The 20585-nt window shown below is 36.0% G+C and overlaps 2 protein-coding genes across 2 annotated transcripts in view; both read right to left on the bottom strand.

Moving 5' to 3' along the window:
• LOC134848570 (alpha-catulin-like) overlaps positions 1–20585 on the bottom strand; it is a 619753-nt gene that overhangs the window by 542876 nt on the left and 56292 nt on the right. The gene's annotated exons all lie outside the window — the stretch shown is intronic.
• LOC134848237 (uncharacterized) lies at positions 3980–19041 on the bottom strand. The gene is made up of 5 exons (XM_063865620.1): positions 18662–19041; positions 17401–17611; positions 12348–12523; positions 4872–5084; positions 3980–4295 (listed from the first exon to the last, which is right to left on the bottom strand). The coding sequence occupies exons 1-4, from the start codon at positions 18899–18901 to the stop codon at positions 4884–4886; spliced, it is 828 nt and encodes a 275-aa protein (XP_063721690.1). The 5' UTR covers positions 18902–19041; the 3' UTR covers positions 3980–4295; positions 4872–4883.

Genomic DNA, 20585 nt, shown 5'->3' with positions numbered 1-20585 from the left:
TTTCACTGATTTTCGCTACCATCCATTTTAAAAGATTTTAAAAACTAAATAAATATTTTTTTTTGAAATTTTTTTAAATTTGATCTGTTCTCACACGCTTCTGATTTTAGCAGACACGTTTTCACATGCGTTAGAGACTATAATAACAGAAATTCAGAGGCAAAGATGCCCACTTGGAATCTGACAATTTGTTTAAGTTTGAAGAATCCAATGAACGACGATAAAGCATTAATAATTCAATGTCTATTTATCTTTGACATTTGTCTTCTGATTAATCTTCGATGTTTTAAGGAAGTTTTTTTGAAATCCTTGAAGTGAGCAAATTGTTCCATAAAAACTACACTTTTATCAAAGTACCCGAGCTTGGCACTTTAATATGTGGAAAATAATATAGAACAGTTAATATAAACGATGCATTTAGCGCCTAGTTACGGATTAAAAAGATAAAATAGATTGCCTCAAATCTGTTAAGAATGATTTTTATGCCAAACTTAATCACCGCATGCACGTTAATAGCACCGAAAAATATAGCGCGTTTATTGTCCCAAATGGGCCAAGTTTGCAGTTTTCAAGCCCCTATATTTTATTTTAAAAAAAACTCTTTCAAAACTTAAGCTCAAGATATCAATGCACAGATGAAATAAGAAATATGCTCCATGCGTTTTTGGAAAGCCGGAACAAAAGAAAACTGAACCCCAAGATGTTCCAATAGGGGGAGGGTTCTCATGCTTGAAGGACCGAATGCTTGAAAAGTTTCAACCAATCAAAATCGCTAAGCGTTCCTATTGGCTAAATGCTTTTCTCACAAAATCGAAGTCAATATTAACAAAAAATGTTTTAAATCAGTGGAAAATAATCAAAAATATTATAAATTGCGGGTTACAACCGCAATACTATTCAGATAAAAATCAAAATTTATGAGTTCAAGTTCATAAAGAAAGAAAATAAATCCAGGCCATTAGTGTTAATACTGACCGATTAGATAATAAGCAGATGAGTTTTCAAGACTGAAAAGTTCTTGAGATTATCACGATTTACATTGAGATTTTGAGTACTCAATTCTGATTGGCTGAGAATAAGCTAAAGTAAATTTAAAGCATTCGGTCCTTCAAGCATGAATGACGCCACCTTCCAATAGCCATTTTTGCCACTTCACTTAGTTGTAGAAGGAGGAAATTAACTTGACTTTGAGTGAATATTTTAGCCAATAAGAATTGAGCCCTTTAAACACAGCGCTTAGCAAGTTTAAGCTAAGTTGAACGCTAAGGTGGCTGAGTTTAAATTGGTCTATCCTGGGAGAGGGGTATCCGCTCATTCTATAACCTTTTACAAATTTGACACTGCAACAACTTACAGGTTTTTTCTGTATTTACCCAGTAATCAGTCAGTTTTCCTGCACAATTTTCTGGGTCAAGGCATAGAACAAGCTATTGATTTTTTTTTACAATTTCTTTCAACGAGATTAGAAATTTCTTGCCCAAATACGGAGTTTATCTGCATTTACCGTTTTTTGTATCTGTGCGCAACTACCAAAACTTCTTATCTCAGTGTCCTCGGGTTCATCAGGATTTTTTGTTGAAACCGTTTGGGAGCAAGACTAAGAAATACTGGTGCGCCACTTGAGAAAAGACTTAAGCGGCGTGATTTTAAAAAGACTGGACGCTCGACATAGGAAAAAACTGTAAGGTCCGACTTTGATTCGCGAAGTGATTTGAAAATTGGTCTAACAAAGGTATGCAGCTCGACTTACAAAATCTTCCTTAAGCCTTGTACCTCGACCCGGGCGAAAAAAAGATCCTGTGCCTCGTGTTTTGCAAGATAAATTGAAGAACTGGCTGATTTCCAAAAAGCAAATATTTTTTGTTCCCATAAAAATTGGTTGTCAAAATGCTCGAAAACAGATATCAAAAAGAGATCTTGAACTTTGAAGTACAAAAAGCCTTTTTCTGTAATGATCAAGTCATCAGTCTAATATCCTGCAGTGTTTTGCTGGGAGAATTCATAGAATAAGGAGAAAATTTTGAGTGTTCTTACAATTTTATTAACGAGGTTGGAAATTTGTTGCCCAAATAAAGAGCTTATCTGCATTTTCCATTTTTTTGATCAGCACCCAAATGCCAAAATTTCGAAAAATAATGCTTCCTTGATGGTAAAATTTACTTATAGATAATAAAAAATTAGTCAACTATAAGGAAAAAATTTTGCGGTTGCAGGTGGTAGAATGTTATGCACAAAAAAGTCAAATTATTTTTACTAAATACCTGAAAAAATATGAATTTGTTATGAACTTCTGTTTCAGTTTTTACATACAGAGGCCAACTTGATGCATTTGTTTGATCATTAATTTTTGATAGCTGCAAACTTCAGCCTTAAAAGGCACGGTAAAATGGATAAAAACAAGTGTTTTACGAATAATAAAATTATTTTCTCAGAATTACGCATTGACATAACATAATCAACTAAAAAATATTTTTTCCAAAGTTGTTTCCATATTTTTGACGGAATTTTGAAATTGTCGAATTTTATTCGTAGCAAACATTTCAGATAATTTAAAACGGCAAAAAAACTTAAGCTTTCTTGAGCTTGATTGTAAAAAATCTGGCAAAATTCTCAAATAACTTTTTCACAAATGGATCGTTGTACTCCTTGATATTACCTCATAATTAACGCTACTTCTGTGTTAAATAACTGAATTGCTTCAAATTTTGATTCAAATTAAATCTAGTCTCAACTTCACTTTTTCTTCAAATAAATGTAGTTTGAACTTCTCACGTTTAGATTTCTAGCCATAAACATAGCCAACTGACAGTTGGAAAAAAGTAATGAACGCAAGGAAAGTGAAAAAATAACTGATAAGTATTTTGCTGGGAATTACATTTTCGAAATTAGAGGTCGATCACGTTTTTCGCGACCTTTACACTTTTGCTGTTCGACAATGGAGTTTGCCTTCTTTTTAACAATGGAAATGCACTGAACTTAAACAGAAATCACAAGCAAAACCGCGAGAAATCACAATTTTGCGTGAACAAATTTTTGACGGAATTTTAATTAGTATACGAAAAATTCAATAAAAGCATCCAAACCTGTCCAGGTTCGAACCCTCTTAGTTTGTTGCTGGTCTCTTACTCTACCTCTACGCTATAGATCCATGATACCTTGAAGCTAAAGTGCTATTTAATAGTCTATAATAATATACTTAGCATTGGCTGTACTTAATAGCTGGATCAAAATAAACGCTTTCACAATGAACACATTTTGTCGCAACAATTGCATCGCAACAATATTTGCGACTTAGGTTGGAAAAAAAAGTTCATACTATAACAAGCTATTCTTGTGTAAATAGCTAATCCAGGTCAAAATTTTCAAGCAATGTATTTCGCTTGTATGAAAAACGTATTTTATTTATACGGAATCAGCTTTCAGAACTTATTCGTGCTTAGGTGAAAGTTCAACGGTAGTTTACTTAAGGGCCCGGGACGAGGTTGTGCTTTTATGATCAGACAATTTGGTATTTCCTGAATTTTGGTCGCGCTCACACTTTGGGAACACCGCGACCGAAATTCGGCATTTCCAGATTTTGCAGACCGAGGAAACGTGACCACGGCCGATGCGACCAAAGTAATGATAACCACTGTTCAATTTGAGCAATTTTTGTTTCGACCCACTCGATCAAAAATTGGTATGTTTCGACGTAACTATTTTGTCGTTGAACCCAAAAATTTGCCTATAGTTAAATTTGCCTAGTTTTCGGTCAAAATGTGACCAAGAAAAACAAATTTTAGTGAAGATTTTTAGCGACTGATTTTTGAACTGTGTCGCGACTAATTGTTAGACAATGTGGCGCCTCATTTTAGATCAATTAGGTAAGCGTCTGGTTTTCCTTCTCAAAGGCTGGTTCCATTTCTCAAAACTGTTAGAAATTTCAGAATGAAGCTTCAATTTTCTTGATATTTGTCTGTAATTTTATTATGCAGGATTAATAAATTTAACTTGGTTGCACTGAAGCAAAAACATTCGCAACTCTTTTTTCGTAAGCTGTTTTTTTCTCCTTTTTTTCTTTTTATTCCATTTCCTTTCATTTCTGTCTTATTTGATGGAACTTTCATTTCTTTTCTGTCTCATCAATTGACGAAGATTCAATTTGGTTGCAATTTTCATCTGGATTTGATGAAATTGTGCATTGTCCATTTGAAACGTGGCATTTGCTCATTGGCCGAATCATTCAATGAAACGATGTATTCACTCATCCATTGATCATCAGTTTGTTCTCTGTGGCTAATTCCACTTTCATCCACCTGAACAACTTAGGGTGTACACTTTCTAGCAATTTCACCGTCACCTTCCCCGTTCATAATATCCGATAGTTATGAAATTCGATTGCCGACAGATTAGGCAATGACAAACTTATTTAGTCTTCATCTTCGAACTTGTGGAACTCCTCGTTGCCACAAGTTGGTGCTTATGTTAGGCAAGAGAAAAAGAAACGAGCCGTACGGCGTTTTGAGGATGGACTGTAAAAATCAGACCATGGAAAATGAGTTCACCTTGAACTGTTTAACGCCGAGAAACATAATTATAAAACGATGTATTCAATTGACTGGTTTATTTAAAGCATTCGTCTATTTGCACAAACCCTTTTCTAAAGCTGAAAACCAATCTGTTGAGACATTTTAACAACATAACCAAATTTGCTCTTCAAACCTCACATATCGACTTTTGAAATAATTGGCTGTCCTAAAAGCATTTGACCAACACGCGAAAAGGAGAAAGTTATCACCATGTTTTTGTGAGAATAGGGAAGAGAGAGGGAGTGAATTTGAAAAAAGCCTGCGGATTCTTAAAAAAATAGTTGAGTGATTAGGAATACTAACTTTACCCACACTTCACTTGTCCATTCCATTTGTGCCTGCCATTGTGGGGGTGGTGGTGATTCTGTTGAGTAAGACAGGGGTGAGGAGGGTGGCCAGTTTCAGGGTCATTGTGGTGTCTCCCAATTTGCCCGATCCCCCCAGCTTGTCCGCCCTTACGTTGAAGTCCCCACTCAGTTTACCATCCAGGCACTGCTGCACTTGGCCCGTAAAATCCTATAATTAACACAAAGTATCATTGCCCGGATCTTGTTAACTATTCCCCCCCCCCCTTTTGGACCTTGTTAACTATTCCCACCCCCAATGCATGTATTATTTTTGACAACCATTTCTGTATAAAATATACATTTCAAAAATGTCAATAATTAAATCGGTTTTCATTTTCGCGCGTTCCTATTTGTATTACTCACTATTTATATAATACCGATTTAAAATTTTTTTAAAATATATATATTTTCTGAAAATTCTTATGAGCTATTGAAAATGTGGCCGCCAAAGTTGAATTTCTGAAACCAAAATAGGGGGGGGGGAGAGATAATTAACAAGATCCCATTGCCCTTTGAAAAATTTCAGACAAAAAATTGTGAATAATACAACAAAAATAACATGGAAAAATTACATGACTGCATTATTCAAAAGCCGCTCAAATGTAAAGGTCGGGGAAAGAGAGAAATAGACGCCAAAGGCTATTCTCATGGGCGAAGGACCGAAAACAAAAACAGTTGAAAGTTAATTATTAAAATGAATCAATTGCTGTTGAACTAAAAGGAATTAAATGAAGCAATGCTTTGCTTGTTTAGTAACGAAACCCTTGAAATATGAAATTTGTTCCAATTCGGCGGCGGTCAGTGCTAATTTGAAAACTTTGCTTATTTCTGCCGTTTTTATATTCGGCCAAAATTATAACTAAGTCCCTGGAAAAGCTTACTTTTTTTGAGATTTTCACGCTTTCTTTCCAAATTTTGGAATACTGAAATCTGATTCGCTGATTTATATTTTCGCCCATTCGGTCTTTCGCCTATGAGGGATTCCATCTTATGAGGATGCAGCGCGCGCCAAAAAGGCAGTTTCTAATAACCATTAAAAAAAGAACGTTTGAACAATTAATAAATTTCTGAAACCGAATTTGAGAATCCAGTTGAACCGAAAAAAAACAATGATTTTACTTTTTTTTAACTTTCCAGTCTATCACTGAAAACTACAGTGAAAGTTGCCTATAGCACAATAAAATCATAGATGTGGCCACTGAGCCGACAATCTTTGAGCAGATACCAATTGAACTGAAAAAAAAAGAATTTTTAAAAATCTTAAGTCCCTCCCTGAAACTAGAAAAAAACAAAACTTGCACTTGCAAAAGTCAAGCAAAATTCGCGATGTGGCACACTTACAGCACAAGCATAATCCGTGATGTGTCAACTTAGCCGACAACATTTGAGTGGACAAAAAGCAAGGTCCGACCGAGACTCGACCCCATACCTTAGGGAAGGAACCTTTAAATGGGAATGAACGTGGAAATGTGAGGGAACCTGGAAGAAGTGAATACAACGCCCACACTGATTCAACTGATTTTGTTAAACTACTTGTTAACACAAAAAAAAACTCTATATTCCGATTTGATAACACTTACTAATCGCAAGCGTAATCAACAAAATGTTACTTGAAGAATAAATCAATATTTTATGATTTTATCAAGTTTGATTTGTTTTTTGAGCAGTTTTTTTCTACCTTCAACCCATTTTTTTGTTCACTAATTATTTGAAGTCAGATTTTTTTCGCGTGAGCCAATTTGATATTTCCTTCAAGTGAGGCATTGTATTTTTCCCAGAAAATGTATATGGCACTTTACTACTAACAATGTCATCTTCTTATGAAGTCGTTTTTGATTGTGTCTCCAGAATTCGAGATAACTATATCAAGGATGTACAAAAGAAGAGTTCTAGAGCTGAGCTTGAGAGACAGTGAAATTACAGTTTCAGAGGTTTCAAGCGTGGGAGACAGGTCAAGGAAGGGATTTGGTTTTACGCAGTTCGATAACTAATATGTATAACTTTAGTTTGACGGATTTTTTTTTTTATTTCACAGACTTTTGTGCATTGCTGTAGTTTTGATAGGAATGTTACTGAAGCAGTACTGAATTGCACTGTAATACCATTACAGGTAACGCTTACCAAAAAATTGATTGAGATCGCTTTGTGATACGGCCATAATGGAGGGATGGGTGGTTAAATTTTGCGGAGGGGTCTAAGAAAATAACATATAATATATAATCGCGGCTCACAGTATCAATCAAAGTTTTTCAGACCAGGCTACAGAAATTTTCAGCCATTTAGAAAAAATGTTCTGAGCGATAAGATTAAAACTACTGGCTCTTCTCAGTCGCCCACAAATTACTTTGTCATAATGCAAAAAAAACGTGTCATAGTGTCTAACAATTATGAACAGATTTTTTCTTCATACCTTACACCTTACAGCTTAGCCATAAATAGTCGTAAGACAACTATAAAAATAGAAAGTTGGCAATGGAATGAAAATAGGAGTGCTGAACAAATTACATATTGTTAACACACTTGTTTCTTTATAGTTTACATCTTAACATCACTACTTTACCCATTAAAACACTTAAGACAGCTACGGAAATGGAAAATTTGAAATGCGAGAAAAAAATAATCAAGAACTCCCTCCTACAAGTTTTCTGAAAATAAACGTACATGATTTAACTTTTTTTAAACTTTCAAGTCCATCACTGAAAAACTACAGTGAAAGTTGCCTATAGCACAAAAAAATCAGATGTGGCCACTGAGCCGACAATCTTTGAGCAGATACCAATTGAACTGAAAAAAGAATTTTTAAAAATCTTAAGTCCCTCCCTGAAACTAGAAAAAAGCAAAACTTGCACTTGCAAAAATCAAGCAAAATTCGCGATGTGGCACACTTACAGCACAAGCATAATCCGTGATGTGTCAACTTAGCCGACAACATTTGAGTGGACGAAAAGCAAGGTCCAACCGAGACTCGACCCCATACCTTAGGGAAGGAACCTTTAAATGGGAATGAACGTGGAAATGTGAGGGAACATGGAAGAAGTGAATACAACGCCCACACTGATTCAACTGATTTTGTTAAAATACTTGTTAACACAAAAAACCTCTATATTCCGATTTGATAACAATTACTTATCGCAAGCGTAATCAACAAAATGTTACTTGAAGAATAAATCAATATTTTATGATTTTATCAAGTTTGATTTGTTGTTTGAGCAGTTTTTTTCTACCTTCAACCCATTTTTTTGTTCAATAATTATTTAAAGTCAGATTTTTTTCGCGTGAGCCAATTTGATATTTCCTTCAAGTGAGGCATTGTATTTTTTCCAGAAAATGTATATGGCACTGTACTACTAACAATGTCATCTTCTTATGAAATCGTTTTTGATTGTGTCTCCAGAATTCGAGATATCTATATCAAGGATGTACAAGAGAAGAGTTCTAGAGCTGAGCTTGAGAGACAGTGAAATTACAGTTTCAGAGGTATCAAGCGTGGGAGACAGGTCAAGGAAGAGATTTCGTTTTACGCAGTTCGATAACTAATATGTATAACTTTAGTTTGACGGCCTTTTTTCTTTTATTTTACAAACTTTTGTGCATTGCTGTAGTTTTGATAGGAATGTTACTGAAACAGTACTGTTACTGAAACAGAAACAAATTGAACTGTAATACCATTACAGGTAACGCTTACCAAAAAATTGATTGAGATCGCTTTGTGATACGGCCATAATGGAGGGATGGGTGGCTAAATTTTGCGGAGGGGTCTAAAAAAATAACATATAATCGCGGCTCACAGTATCGATCAAAGTTTTTCAGACCAGGCTACAGAAATTTTCAGCCATTTTAAAAAAATGCTCTGAGCGATAAGATTAAAACTACTTGCTCTTCTCAGTCGCCCACAAATAACTTTGTCATAATGCAAAAAAAAACGTGTCTTAGAGTCTAACAATTATGAACAGATTTTTTCTTCATACCTTACACCTTACAGCTTAGCCATAAATAGTCGTAAGACAACTATAAAAATAGAAAGTTGGCAATGGAATGAAAATAGGAGTGCTGAACAAATTACATATTGTTAACACACTTGTTTCTTTATAGTTTACATCTTAACATCACTACTTTACCCATTAAAACACTTAAGACAGCTACGGAAATGGAAAATTTGAAATGCGAGAAAAACTCCCTCCTACAAATTTTCTGAAAATAAACGTACAGAAACCTATTTAAAAGAAAGATGTTCTGGGCTTTTTTCCTTTTCCCCCACCTGCGATATTTGTCTTGTAAATTTTTGTTCACGATGTCCGGACTAATTTAACTATAACAAACATATTTATGCTTCATCCTTAACCTTTTAAAACCTAACGTTTCCCCATAAATAATGCTCATGTGAGGTTACGGCAAAAAAAGAGCTGATGTTCTGAAATGCAATTAAACCTGCAAGCAGTAACAAGTGAACCTATTTAATTTACTACCCGGGTCGAGGTGCTCGACTTACGTTTCGATTTTGAAAGTCGAGCAATGGCAGTTTTGCGACTGAAATTCCGCGGTCGAGAAAAAATTTTAAGTCTGTCGAAACATACTTTGTTTCGGCCGAGAGAGTCAAAACATAAACGAAACATCGGTCCAGCCCAACCTATTTTTTCAATTTTTTTTGAAGATTTCGGTTGAACTTAAGCTGGAAACTGAGCAAAAAAAATCTGCTCAGAAAAGAACTCTTTTAAAAAGTTGCAACCAGCAACAAACATTGAGGGAGTTGCTTACCGCAAAAATAGAAGTTTCCTAGGAAACTCTTTATTTTTAGAGATGGTTCCTGCGGTAGGAAAAAGTTAAATCTTATCAAAACTTCTTCAATCATCACTTTTCAGACCAAAAGTTGGAGAACAGATTTGTTGGAACAAAATTTAAAAAAATATAGAAAATATCAAGTAGAAAAATAGATTTTCGATGCTTAACTTTTAATTTTTATTGTCTAATTTCAATTCAAGCACCATCACAAGAATTTCAGTAAAAGCTTACTTTATTATTTTTCATTAAATTGAGTCATGGCAGTTGATAGTCGAGCAAGTCTAAACAAAGGTAGAGCGCAGTCAAAACATATGTCGAGCACATTCGAAGCACCCGATTTCGGTCGAACAAAGTCGAAACATACGTCAAGCACAGTCGAAGCATACGTCGAGTCAAAAATTAGGCCGATCACAGTCAAAATATAGGTCGAGCACAGTGGAAACATGGGTCGAGCACATTTAAAACATACCCAATTTTGGTCGAGAAAATCAAAACAACATATGACGAGCACTTCTGGCTGGGTAGAACATCTGGCAGAACTGGAAGACAGATGCAATTAGGAGAATAATCTTGTGTATAAGTAATTTCAACAGTCAAAACAACATAAGTCAAGTACAGTCAAAACATAGGTCGAGCACAGCCAAAAAAATAGGGCGATGAGTGGAAAAACGGACATAGAAACGCAATTTTGGCGTTTTTTTTCTGGTACAACTGGAAGACTGATGCATTTAGAAGAATTATCCGGTGTAAATGTATTTTTAATGCGTAGTTAGCTAGACCAGCATAATTGCTTGTCATATACGGGAGCGACACAAAAGAGCGAGAAGGCCTACACAAATTCTCCCAATCGATTGCTACTTAAAGTCTTCAAAAAGCGTTACTCTCATATGTTCAGAACTGATCCGTTTAGAAGAAGTATCCGGTGTAAATGTATTTTAATGCGTAGTTAGCTAGACCAGCATAATTGCTTGTCATATACGGGAGCGCCACAAGGGAGCGAGAAGGCCTACACAAGTTCACCAAATCGATTACTACTTTAAAGTCTTCAAAAAGCGTTACTCTCATATGTTCAGAACTGATCCATTTAGAAGAATAATCCGGTGTAAATGTATTTTTAATGCGTAGTTAGCTAGACCAGCATAATTGCTTGTCATATACGGGAGCGCCACAAGAGAGCGAGAAGGCCTACACAAATTCTCCCAATCGATTGCTACTTAAAGTCTTCAAAAAGCGTTACTCTCATTTGTTCAGAACTGATCCATTTAGAAGAATAATCCGGTGTAAATGTATTTTTAATGCGTAGTTAGCTAGACCAGCATAATTGCTTGTCATATACGGGAGCGCCACAAAAGAGCGAGAAGGCCTACACAAATTCTCCCAATCGATTGCTACTTAAAGTCTTCAAAAAGCGTTACTCTCATATGTTCAGAACTGATCCATTTAGAAGAATAATCCGGTATAAATGTATTTTTAATGCGTATTTAGCTAGACCAGCATAATTGCTTGTCATATACGGGAGCGCCACAAGAGAGCGAGAAGGCCTACACAAGTTCTCCGAATCGATTGCTACTTTAAAGTCTTCAAAAAGCGTTACTCTCATATGTTCAGAACTGATCCATTTAGAAGAATAATCCGGTGTAAATGTATTTTTAATGCGTAGTTAGCTAGACCAGCATAATTGCTTGTCATATACGGGAGCGCCACAAGAGAGCGAGAAGGCCTACACAAGTTCTCCGAATCGATTGCTACTTTAAAGTCTTCAAAAAGCGTTACTCTCATATGTACATATGTTGACAAAATTTGGTCACTAAAATCGAAAAACAGAAATTTGACCGAAAAAAAACGGAAACAAACCAAAATTTGGTCGAGACGGTCGAAACATACCAACTTTTGGTCTAGAGATTTGAAGCATAAATCGAGAGCACCTAGTACCCGGATGAAAAACAATCGAAAACCGGTTTAGTTTATAACTGTCGCAGAGTTGGCGACTTTTTGCTTCCTCGCCCCTCATCTTCAATTGTTCCTTTTTTGGCTCTTTTCCAACCCCACCACCACCACCTTTCAAAATATCAATTTTCATGTTGGTTTTACTTGTCATTACGGCCAAATGCGTGATGTTACGATGTGAAGCATGAAGAACAAATATGTTTACAGTTGTCAGTTTCTTCACCATCCCAAATTTCATTACATTTTGACAAAGTTGGCTCGTTTGCAGTTCCCCCTTTGATTTTTTCTGAAATTCAATATATGAAAGTCTATTTAAAATAACTTTTCTTGTTATAAACTGCATCAAAATGTGTCAGCGTGAACAGGTGAACAAGTTTTTACAACATTCTTACATGCAAAAAGCGTGTGAACAATTTTTGAATAGCATAAATTTGCAATTTTACGAGGGGGATGGGAAACTGGAAACAATCCACAACATTAAACAAGCTTTTTAAAATTGAGTTTGAAAGTGGGAGGGAACTGGAAAAAAAACCTTTTTAAGTATTTAGTCAATGGTAATGAAATTTTGCAATTCTACTCTTATGTGCATTAATGTTCCACATGCAACACATATGACAACAATTGGCTGCACAGCTTTTCATGTGTGGTCGTATAATGTATATCAGGGGAGGGTAAAACAGCTACTTATAATTGTGAGCTGATTGACCTTGAAAGCGTCCTTCTCGCTGCCCTCCGACACCCTCCAGATCTTCTTGAGCTGTTCCTCGTCTGTGAGAGAGGCCTTGATCCACGTGTTCAACTTGTCACAACACGGCACAAACTGCTGCTCATTGCCCTGCTGGAAGAGATTCGAAGCACACTTGCAGTCCATATCACCCATATCTACACAACGCAACAGCAGCATCAACACACACCAAGGACATACTGACTGATTAGAGCGGAAAGGGAGCGGAAGGGGCTCAAGATTTCCAAGTTTTCATTCATACACAAACTTGTTCTGCTGATTTCAATGGTTAAATGGGCGCACAACAGCCCACAACTGAAAACCAGAAGCCCTCAAGCAGTGAAGTTTGTATTGTGGTAGTCGGGGGCCTTTTACTATATACAGTGGAAAACACTCAAAGTTTGGCTGTTTTGAGGTTTTACACAGAGTCGAAGCTGCGCTTCGCAAACACAAGCGAGGAAAATGCAAAAAAAGAGCTCAGGTAAAACAAAGCGAAATAAGGAAAAGATTAAAAACACACCATGACCGCGTGTAATTGTACTAACACTTGTCACCAATAAAACAGCTACAGTTGCTACCAAATTGCCAATCCTAAGCAGCAAAAAATCAACCAAAAATTAAAACTATTTCAATGTTCCGGTTTTGAATCTCAGACCTGTTGATTAGGAGTCTCTAGTCGTCGCATCTACGCCACGGTCGCATGAAAAAAACTAGTGGCCCAGCTAATGCTGGATCTACCTGTTTTAATATTTAAAAAAAAAAGTACGTACTTTTACGGAAAGTCGTAACAGTTAAAAACGGACTTTACACAAAACTCCAGATAATTATCTGCTCGAGTAGGAGATTAGCCGCTCATTTAAAGGTGAAAATTACTACTCGCTCTTTCGATTGAAGACTTTATCTCAGATTAACCTAGGTAGTTTTCGTAAAAAGTAAAAAAAAATTCTTAAAAAATCGATCAAAATTCAAAAACTTGACTTATCCTGAACCCATAAATTTTTGTCTACTAAGCATGGGATCAACCTCGTATGCAGGGAGGACTTCCAATGCCCTGATTTTTAGATGCCTGAATTTGGTATCAGGTTTAGCAAGTAGTTTTCGAGAATAGTGACGAAATTTCAAAAAAAAAAGTGAAAATTTGAAGAAAAAAAAATGGATCTTTCCGAAGTTCATATTAGCTTTTCTGCAAAAAACAGGGTAAAACAGATGGCGCCATGTTAGTTTGAATGAGCTATCAACCTCAGAATCTTTAGGCTAGTTGCTAAAAAAAGAACAAGTTTCCAAAAACGTGCAAAAAATCCAAAATGGGATTTTTCTGGAATTTGCCTGGAGAAGACTTGAGCAGCGAAGATTCGTATTACTGATTGTTTTTCTTTGGTTAAATCCTTAATATCCGATTTGGCAGGGTAAAAAAATCAAAAGATTTAAAAATTACCAGAGTGTCAAAAAATGGCTTGTTTGAGGCCATAAGTTTTTTCTACCGAACTTTGGGAATAACCGCTTGAGAAGGGGAGTTGCCCATAGTTTTTTCTTTGGATTGAAAACCTCACCTCAGATTCGTGCTTTCAGTTTTTGAGAAAATGAAAAATTTCAAAACAACTAGGTAAAAAAACCCTCTAATGAAACTTTCGGAAGACCATAGATCGAGGGGTAAAATGAAAAGAGACTAGCGAATAATGCAGGCACTTAGAAAAGCAGCCTGTTTTTTCAATGGTACCTTTTTTTAAAAAAATTAGTTCATTATTTTTTGAAAAAAATTGGAATTTTTGCAAAAACTGCCTAAATTTTCCAAAGCTTCACAAAAAAAATATGAAACAACAAAACCAATACATTTTCATAAAACCTGTTTTTTTTTTCCAACAGGATCTAACACTAGCCAAAAACAAAGCAGCAAGATATGCTTGTAACTTGCTCATTTTCAACACAGAGGCGAAGTTGCACTTCCCATACACAAGCAAAAATATGACCGAAAACGCTACTGGGAAGAACTGAATGAGTAGAACTTTGACTCTACAAATTTTCTTAAGTGACGCACGCCAATTATAAGTCTAAATTACTGCTAAATGACGCAAGCCAATTGTGATGGATTAGCAGTACACATCAATTTGAAAAAAAAAGAACTTAACCAACTAACATACTATAGAGCAGTCTATGGAGCAGTAATAACATGAAAAAATTGAATGTAGTAAAAAATAAAATGAAATTTTTTTTTGAGATTTTTTTTATGTAAAAATCATCCCCCCATGCACCATATGAAGGACAAAGTGATGAATTTCGCTCCTAGAAACAAATCAATTATGACAAATAAGCCTCCTTCAACTATATTGGAACGATTTCTATGACGGATTAAATCTCCGCTTACGCGTTAAAAGCGCCAAATACATCGCGCGTAAATTGTCTCATCTTGGCAATTTTTAAACCCCCATAACTTTATGAAAAATCATCACAGGTAAAATATCTTTCCAAATTTAAGCTCAGGACAACAAAACTTTTTGAATGATAAAAAAACCCGACAAAATTGGTTAGTTAAAAAGTCGAAATTTGTCTGAAGAAAAAACCACCAGAGCACAAATATTCCGTTACTTTCGTTATGAAAGTCGAAAAAATAATAGTCTATGCTAATATACTTAGAATTGGCTGTATTTAATAACTGGTTATTGGTCATAATGAACACTTTCAAAATGAACACATTTTATCGCAACAATATTTGGGTCGCAACAATATTTCCGATTTAGGTCGGAAAAAACGGCTCTTTTCCAGTTCCCACTTTCAATATACCTGTTTTACGTGAGTTTTATGTTTGTTTTACGTGTTATCACGGCTAAACGCGTGGTGTTACGCTGTAAAGTATGAAAAACAAATCTGTTCACAATTGCCGATTTGTTCACCACGCCAAATTTCATTGTATTATGACAACGTTAAATAGACTTTTCAAAATTGAATTTGAAAGGGGGGACTGGAAAAGAGCCAAAAAAAGATAGTTCATACTATTGTGTAAATAGACTTAAATAAGACTAGCGTTTAACGCACCTTCGGTGCTTCGAAATTTCTCGACAACTCATGAAAAACCGCATATATTGGAAACAACATCTGCAAACTTTTAGTGTACTCTGACTGCACCCAATTACAGGGTTGGTAATTTCGAACTTTAAATTTTTTTAAATTCCCATTTTAAAAGCGTCATCTCGAAGACTTCATGGGCCTCTGGAGAAATTTGGAGGCCAGATTTGCCACCACTGAGAGTCCTTGAGAGCAACCTACTATAGGGTTAAAAATCCAAAATTTTTTAAACCTAAGTTTCCCGAAAAAAAAACATCTTATCTCGGAAACTAAAAGGATTTGAGCATTCATATTGAAAGGCAAGATTTGAGACGCCTGAGTGTACGCTGACAAAACAGTTGTATCTTCATCAAGTTAGTAGTTTCAAATTTTTTGAATTTCTTTGTAGATAAGTTCTTTGAAAAATTTTGAAAACTACAAGGATTTGAGCAGCCATATTTGGAGGCAAGATTCGCGATCCTTGATAGTACTATGAGAGTACCCAACTACAGGGTTGGGAATTTCAAATTTTTATAAAATAATAATTATTAAAATTTTCTGTAATTTTTTGAAAAACTCACAAAAAACGTCACATCTCGAAAACTACAAAGAATTAAGCAATCATATTTGGAGGCAAGATTCGCAATCTTTCAGATTACTCTGACAGGACCCAACTACAGGGTTGGGAATTTCAGATTTTAATAAAATAATATTTTAGGTTTTCTGAAAATTTTTGAAAAAATCACAAAAAAAACGTCATATCTCGAAAACTACAAAGATTTGAACATTCATATTTGGAGGCAAGATTTGTAACTCCTTAGAGTATTCTGACAGCACTCAACTACAAGGTTGGGAACTTCAAGTTTTGTAAATTATTTAATTCGAAATTTCCGATAACATTTTTCAAAAAATCTCAAAAATCGTCTTATCTCGTTATCTAAAGTGATTAAGGCATTCAAAATTGGAGACCGAATTCGCAATCCCTAATTCGATATTGGGCTGCTTAATTTAAACTTGGTAAAGTAACCACTAAAATCAAATTGAAAAAGCGAAAAAAAAATTCTTAACCATTGCAATATACGAGATAGCTTAAACATGCAAAAATAATACGTTGAAAAAGCTTAAACATGGCGAGATAGTGAAGCCCGCATTTAAATATATAGTAGATTAAATTGAAATATACCAAGAAGGCCACCAAATGAGCACTTTTAGTTGCAATTTAGCTTAGAAAAATTATTTTCTTCGTAATAATACACTACGCTTGGCTTGTGTAATAACAGTGTCAAAGAAAAATTGCGCTCTTTTCCAGTTTCCCACCCCTCGTAAAATTACCAAACAAAGTTGGGCTCTTCTCCACTTCCCCCCCCCACCTTTCAAAATATCGAGTTTTATGTTTGTTTTTTGTACTATTACGGCTAAATGCGTGATGTTACGCTGCAAAGTATGGCTCTTTTTCCTTTTCCCCCCACCTGCAAATTTTTCAATTTGAAATTACTGTTCACTTTATCGGATTGTCATGAAAATTGACATGCATACTAATTAGGCCATGACAAACATATTTGGTCTTCATAATTAACCTTGTAAAACAACTCGTTAGACTATAAAATTCATGTTTGTGTGAGGTGGGGGGGGGGGGAGAGGAAAAAGAGCCCAAAGTATGAAGAACAAATCTGTTCACTGTTGTCGATTTGTTCACCACGCCAAGTTTCATTGCATTATGACATCGTTGAATAAGCTTTTCAAAATTGAACTTAAAGGGGGGGGACTGGAAAAGAGCCCAAAGTTGTTCAAAAATTGTTCACCCGGCAATTTGTATGAAAGGTTTGTTGTGGAAATTTGTTCATCTGTTCACACTGACACATTTTAATGCAGTTTATAACATGAAAAACCATTTTAGATAGACTTCTATATAATGAATTTCAGAAAATCAAAGGGGGGACTGGAAAAGAGCCAAAGATTGGTCAAACTGTTGGCAAGTTTGTTCGGTATGGCTTACCCTGCAGTCGACGCACTCTGCCAGCTCCCCCTTGGTTGGCTTGGTCTGCACCAGAAGCTGCCCCACCGGGTCCTTTGGAAGGGGGTGTAGGTGGGGGGTTGGGGGATGCAGTGGAACAGACATTGTAGCAGGCCAACACGTGTTTCACATTGGTGAGGGAGAACTTCCTAATTGGCACATTCTTCTGCTTCCAATCTTTGATCGCATTCACCTGCAACTTCACACACGCTCAACGGATATGTCCTCTTCATACTTCATGTCGCAACAAGACGTTTAAACAAATGTAAACATTGAAAATTTGAAATGGGGTGGAAGGTTGGGGGTTCGGTGGGGTGTAATGAAAACGAGCCCATACTGAAACTTCAAATGCAAAACAGATGTCTTGAGATTTTTTAATATGGTAATATGGCCGACTGCAAGTTTTCATGACAACTAAGTGACAGCAAAATCAGTTTCACCACGAAACTGTTTGAAATAGTAGAATTAAAGTAATTCGGGTCTATTGCACCCCCCACACCTCTCAAATTTCCGGCTCTTTTCCAGTTTCCCCCCTTTCAAAATACCGAGTTTTATGTTTGTCTTACGTGTTATTACGGCTAAATGCGTGATGTTACGCTGTACAGTATGAAGAACAAATTTGTTCACAATTGTTGATTTGTTCACCACGCCAAATTTCATTGCAATATGACAATGTTATATAAGCTTTTCAAAATTGATTTTGAAAGGGGGGAACTGGAAAAGAGCCAAATTTCCTTATTTTTGGTTGTTGAACGTGTTATTATGATGGCTAAATGCAGAATTGCTAGTTTGTTGACCACGCCAAATTTCATAGCATAATGACAATGTTATCATAATTTTTCAAAATTGAAATTTAGGTATGCTATTCCGAAACCTTAGAATTTCTATTTACGGACAGCTGCGAAACATTAGAATGAGAATATTCACCGAATTTTAAAGACTTTTGGGGGAAAATTTCCGCCAAAAATGGGCCATAAATGACGTATTAGGGCATTTGCTGGAAATTTTTAATCAAAACTGGCTGTTTTGTTCTGGCGCACGCTTGCTTAAAATAGGTATATTTCGCGGCAAAATTTTTTTTAGGGCTATTTAGCCACAAGTCGCTGTGGTAAACTATTACCAAAACGGGACCCTTTGGAAAAGCTTGGCAAGCAGAATTGAGGTGGGACATACATGAACATTAAACAAAATCATGGACGGGGATAGGACGGAGAGAGAAAGAGATAAAAAAGTTATAACGTACCAAAGCTGCTCCCTTGGAGTCTCGCAAAGCCCTCTTGTCTCGCATCTGATTCTGCAGCAGTTGATCTCTCTCAAGCACCCCACCTGTCTTTTCTCCGCCGCCTTGGTCCCACCCCTCACCCTCCCCCTTGGTCTTGTCATCAGAAGCATCCACTTCCCTCAACACCTCCCCGAACAGAAGGGCACTCACACTCAGCCACAGCAGCACATTGGCACAGTCCATCATACTCACAGTCATCATCCTCACAAGTTATATTTCAAACAATGCCAATGTACAAATCAAAGCTAATATCCGCTGAAATTGTTCGATATATGCACGTGCGACACATTTGAACATTCCAGTGTCAGAGCTATTTTGAGTGGCACTACAGCTTGGATTTTTTCCAGTCCACCCCCAATTGATTTTTTTTAAAAACAAATTTTTTTTTTGAAGTCTATTTAATACAACTTTTGACGTTCTAAGCTGCAATAAAACGTGGGCTCTTTTCCAGTTTCCCCCTTTCAAAATACCGAGTTTTATGTTTGTTTTACGTGTTATTATGGCTAAATGCGTGCTGTTACGATGTAAAGTATGAAGAACAAATCTGTTCACAGTTGTCGATTTGTTCACCATGCCAAATTTCAATGCATTATGACAACGTAGAATAAAATTTTCAAAATTAAATTTGAAGGGAGGGGGGACTGGAAAAGAGCCAAAACGTGTTGGCATGAACAAATTTTTAAAACCATTTCTAACCACCCATTTTGACCCCTCGCCGCTCAAAGAATCCCCCTTTGGTACTACCCAACGACATCCATTTCTGGCCGACCATTCGGATCTTTTCCACTACCCCACCTTCAAATTTCAAAAACTTTCTTTATATTGTCTAAATGCAACAAAAATTGGCACGGTGAACAAACTGACAGTTTCAAACAGATTTGTTCTTCATACCTTGTTCCGTAACTTTACGTGTTTAGCCAAAATTACACGGAAAAAAAAACAGGAAAGTTGGAAATTTTGAAAAATGAGCAAGAAAAGTGGAAAAGAACCAACCGTTCTTAAAAGCTTTCTTAAATGCCTTTAATATGGTATTTTTAAAGAGCACGCCGAATGAAAAACTTTATTTTTCATTTCCCCACGCAATTTATTTTGCTGTAACGTTTCATGGCATAACGAGTGGTTTTAAAAGGCTCAGTGCAAAAAATTCGGCCAATGCGAGTCAAATTTTTGCGCAAGTTAAAAGTGTGAGGTGGGAAGGCTAAAGGAAAAATAGATATCACTTTCCAAAAAGAGCTGAAAACGCCCCCTCTAGCTTGTGTTTTTTAAGTTTGAATGTGTCGCCAAAAACTTCTTCCTACCTCGAAAAACTCCTAGATCCCTCTTGAACTTCGGCTTTTTGTTCTGATTATTTGAAAAATGGGCAGGAATTTTGTATTCGGCTGTTTTAGTTTTTCTTTTTTTTTGCTTTCCACGCAAAATCAGCTACAAATAATCATCGGAAAGAGCTGACTAATGTTTCATATTAAAGCCTCTAGAGTCGTATTTCTTTTGGTCATTTTTCTACAAAAATTGTTTTTCAGTTTGCTTTATTTACTATGATTGTCGAATATGCTTAATCGCGTTTTGCGTTCAGCTCCTTTTATCACATCATGCCAAAAAAAGTACTTTTTAAGACTATGGTCGAAACATTACTTGCACAGTAGCCGGCTATCCTTATTTTTTTGTTTTCCACGCAAAATCAGCGGCCACATATAATTATCGGAGAGAGCTGAGTGATATATCATATTGAAGCCGTTTGAGTCCTGATTCGAACGACATTAAAAATTTTGAAAAAATTCTTCCAGTGTCGAGAAAAACCTGCTTAAAATTTTTGATTTTCGTCTTAATTCCAGCAAATAAAGCAAGCGAGCAAGATTGCAATAGCCTATTTTAATGGCTTAAAAGC

The sequence above is a fragment of the Symsagittifera roscoffensis genome, chromosome 6, assembly GCF_963678635.1.
Source record: "Symsagittifera roscoffensis chromosome 6, txSymRosc1.1, whole genome shotgun sequence".
Classification (NCBI taxonomy): domain Eukaryota; kingdom Metazoa; phylum Xenacoelomorpha; order Acoela; family Convolutidae; genus Symsagittifera; species Symsagittifera roscoffensis.
This window is presented reverse-complemented; position numbering and strand designations above follow the sequence as displayed.

Bases quoted from the DNA above. Each gene is read 5' to 3' on its own strand.
- LOC134848237 (XM_063865620.1), bottom strand. From the start codon at position 18,901: ATGATGACTGTGAGTATGATGGACTGTGCCAATGTGCTGCTGTGGCTG. The intron at 12,524-17,400 runs GTAAGCCATACC...TGCGTTGTGTAG, and splicing joins CAGAGTGCGTCGACTGCAGG to ATATGGGTGATATGGACTGC. The intron at 5,085-12,347 runs GTCAATCAGCTC...TGTTAATTATAG, and splicing joins GCGAGAAGGACGCTTTCAAG to GATTTTACGGGCCAAGTGCA.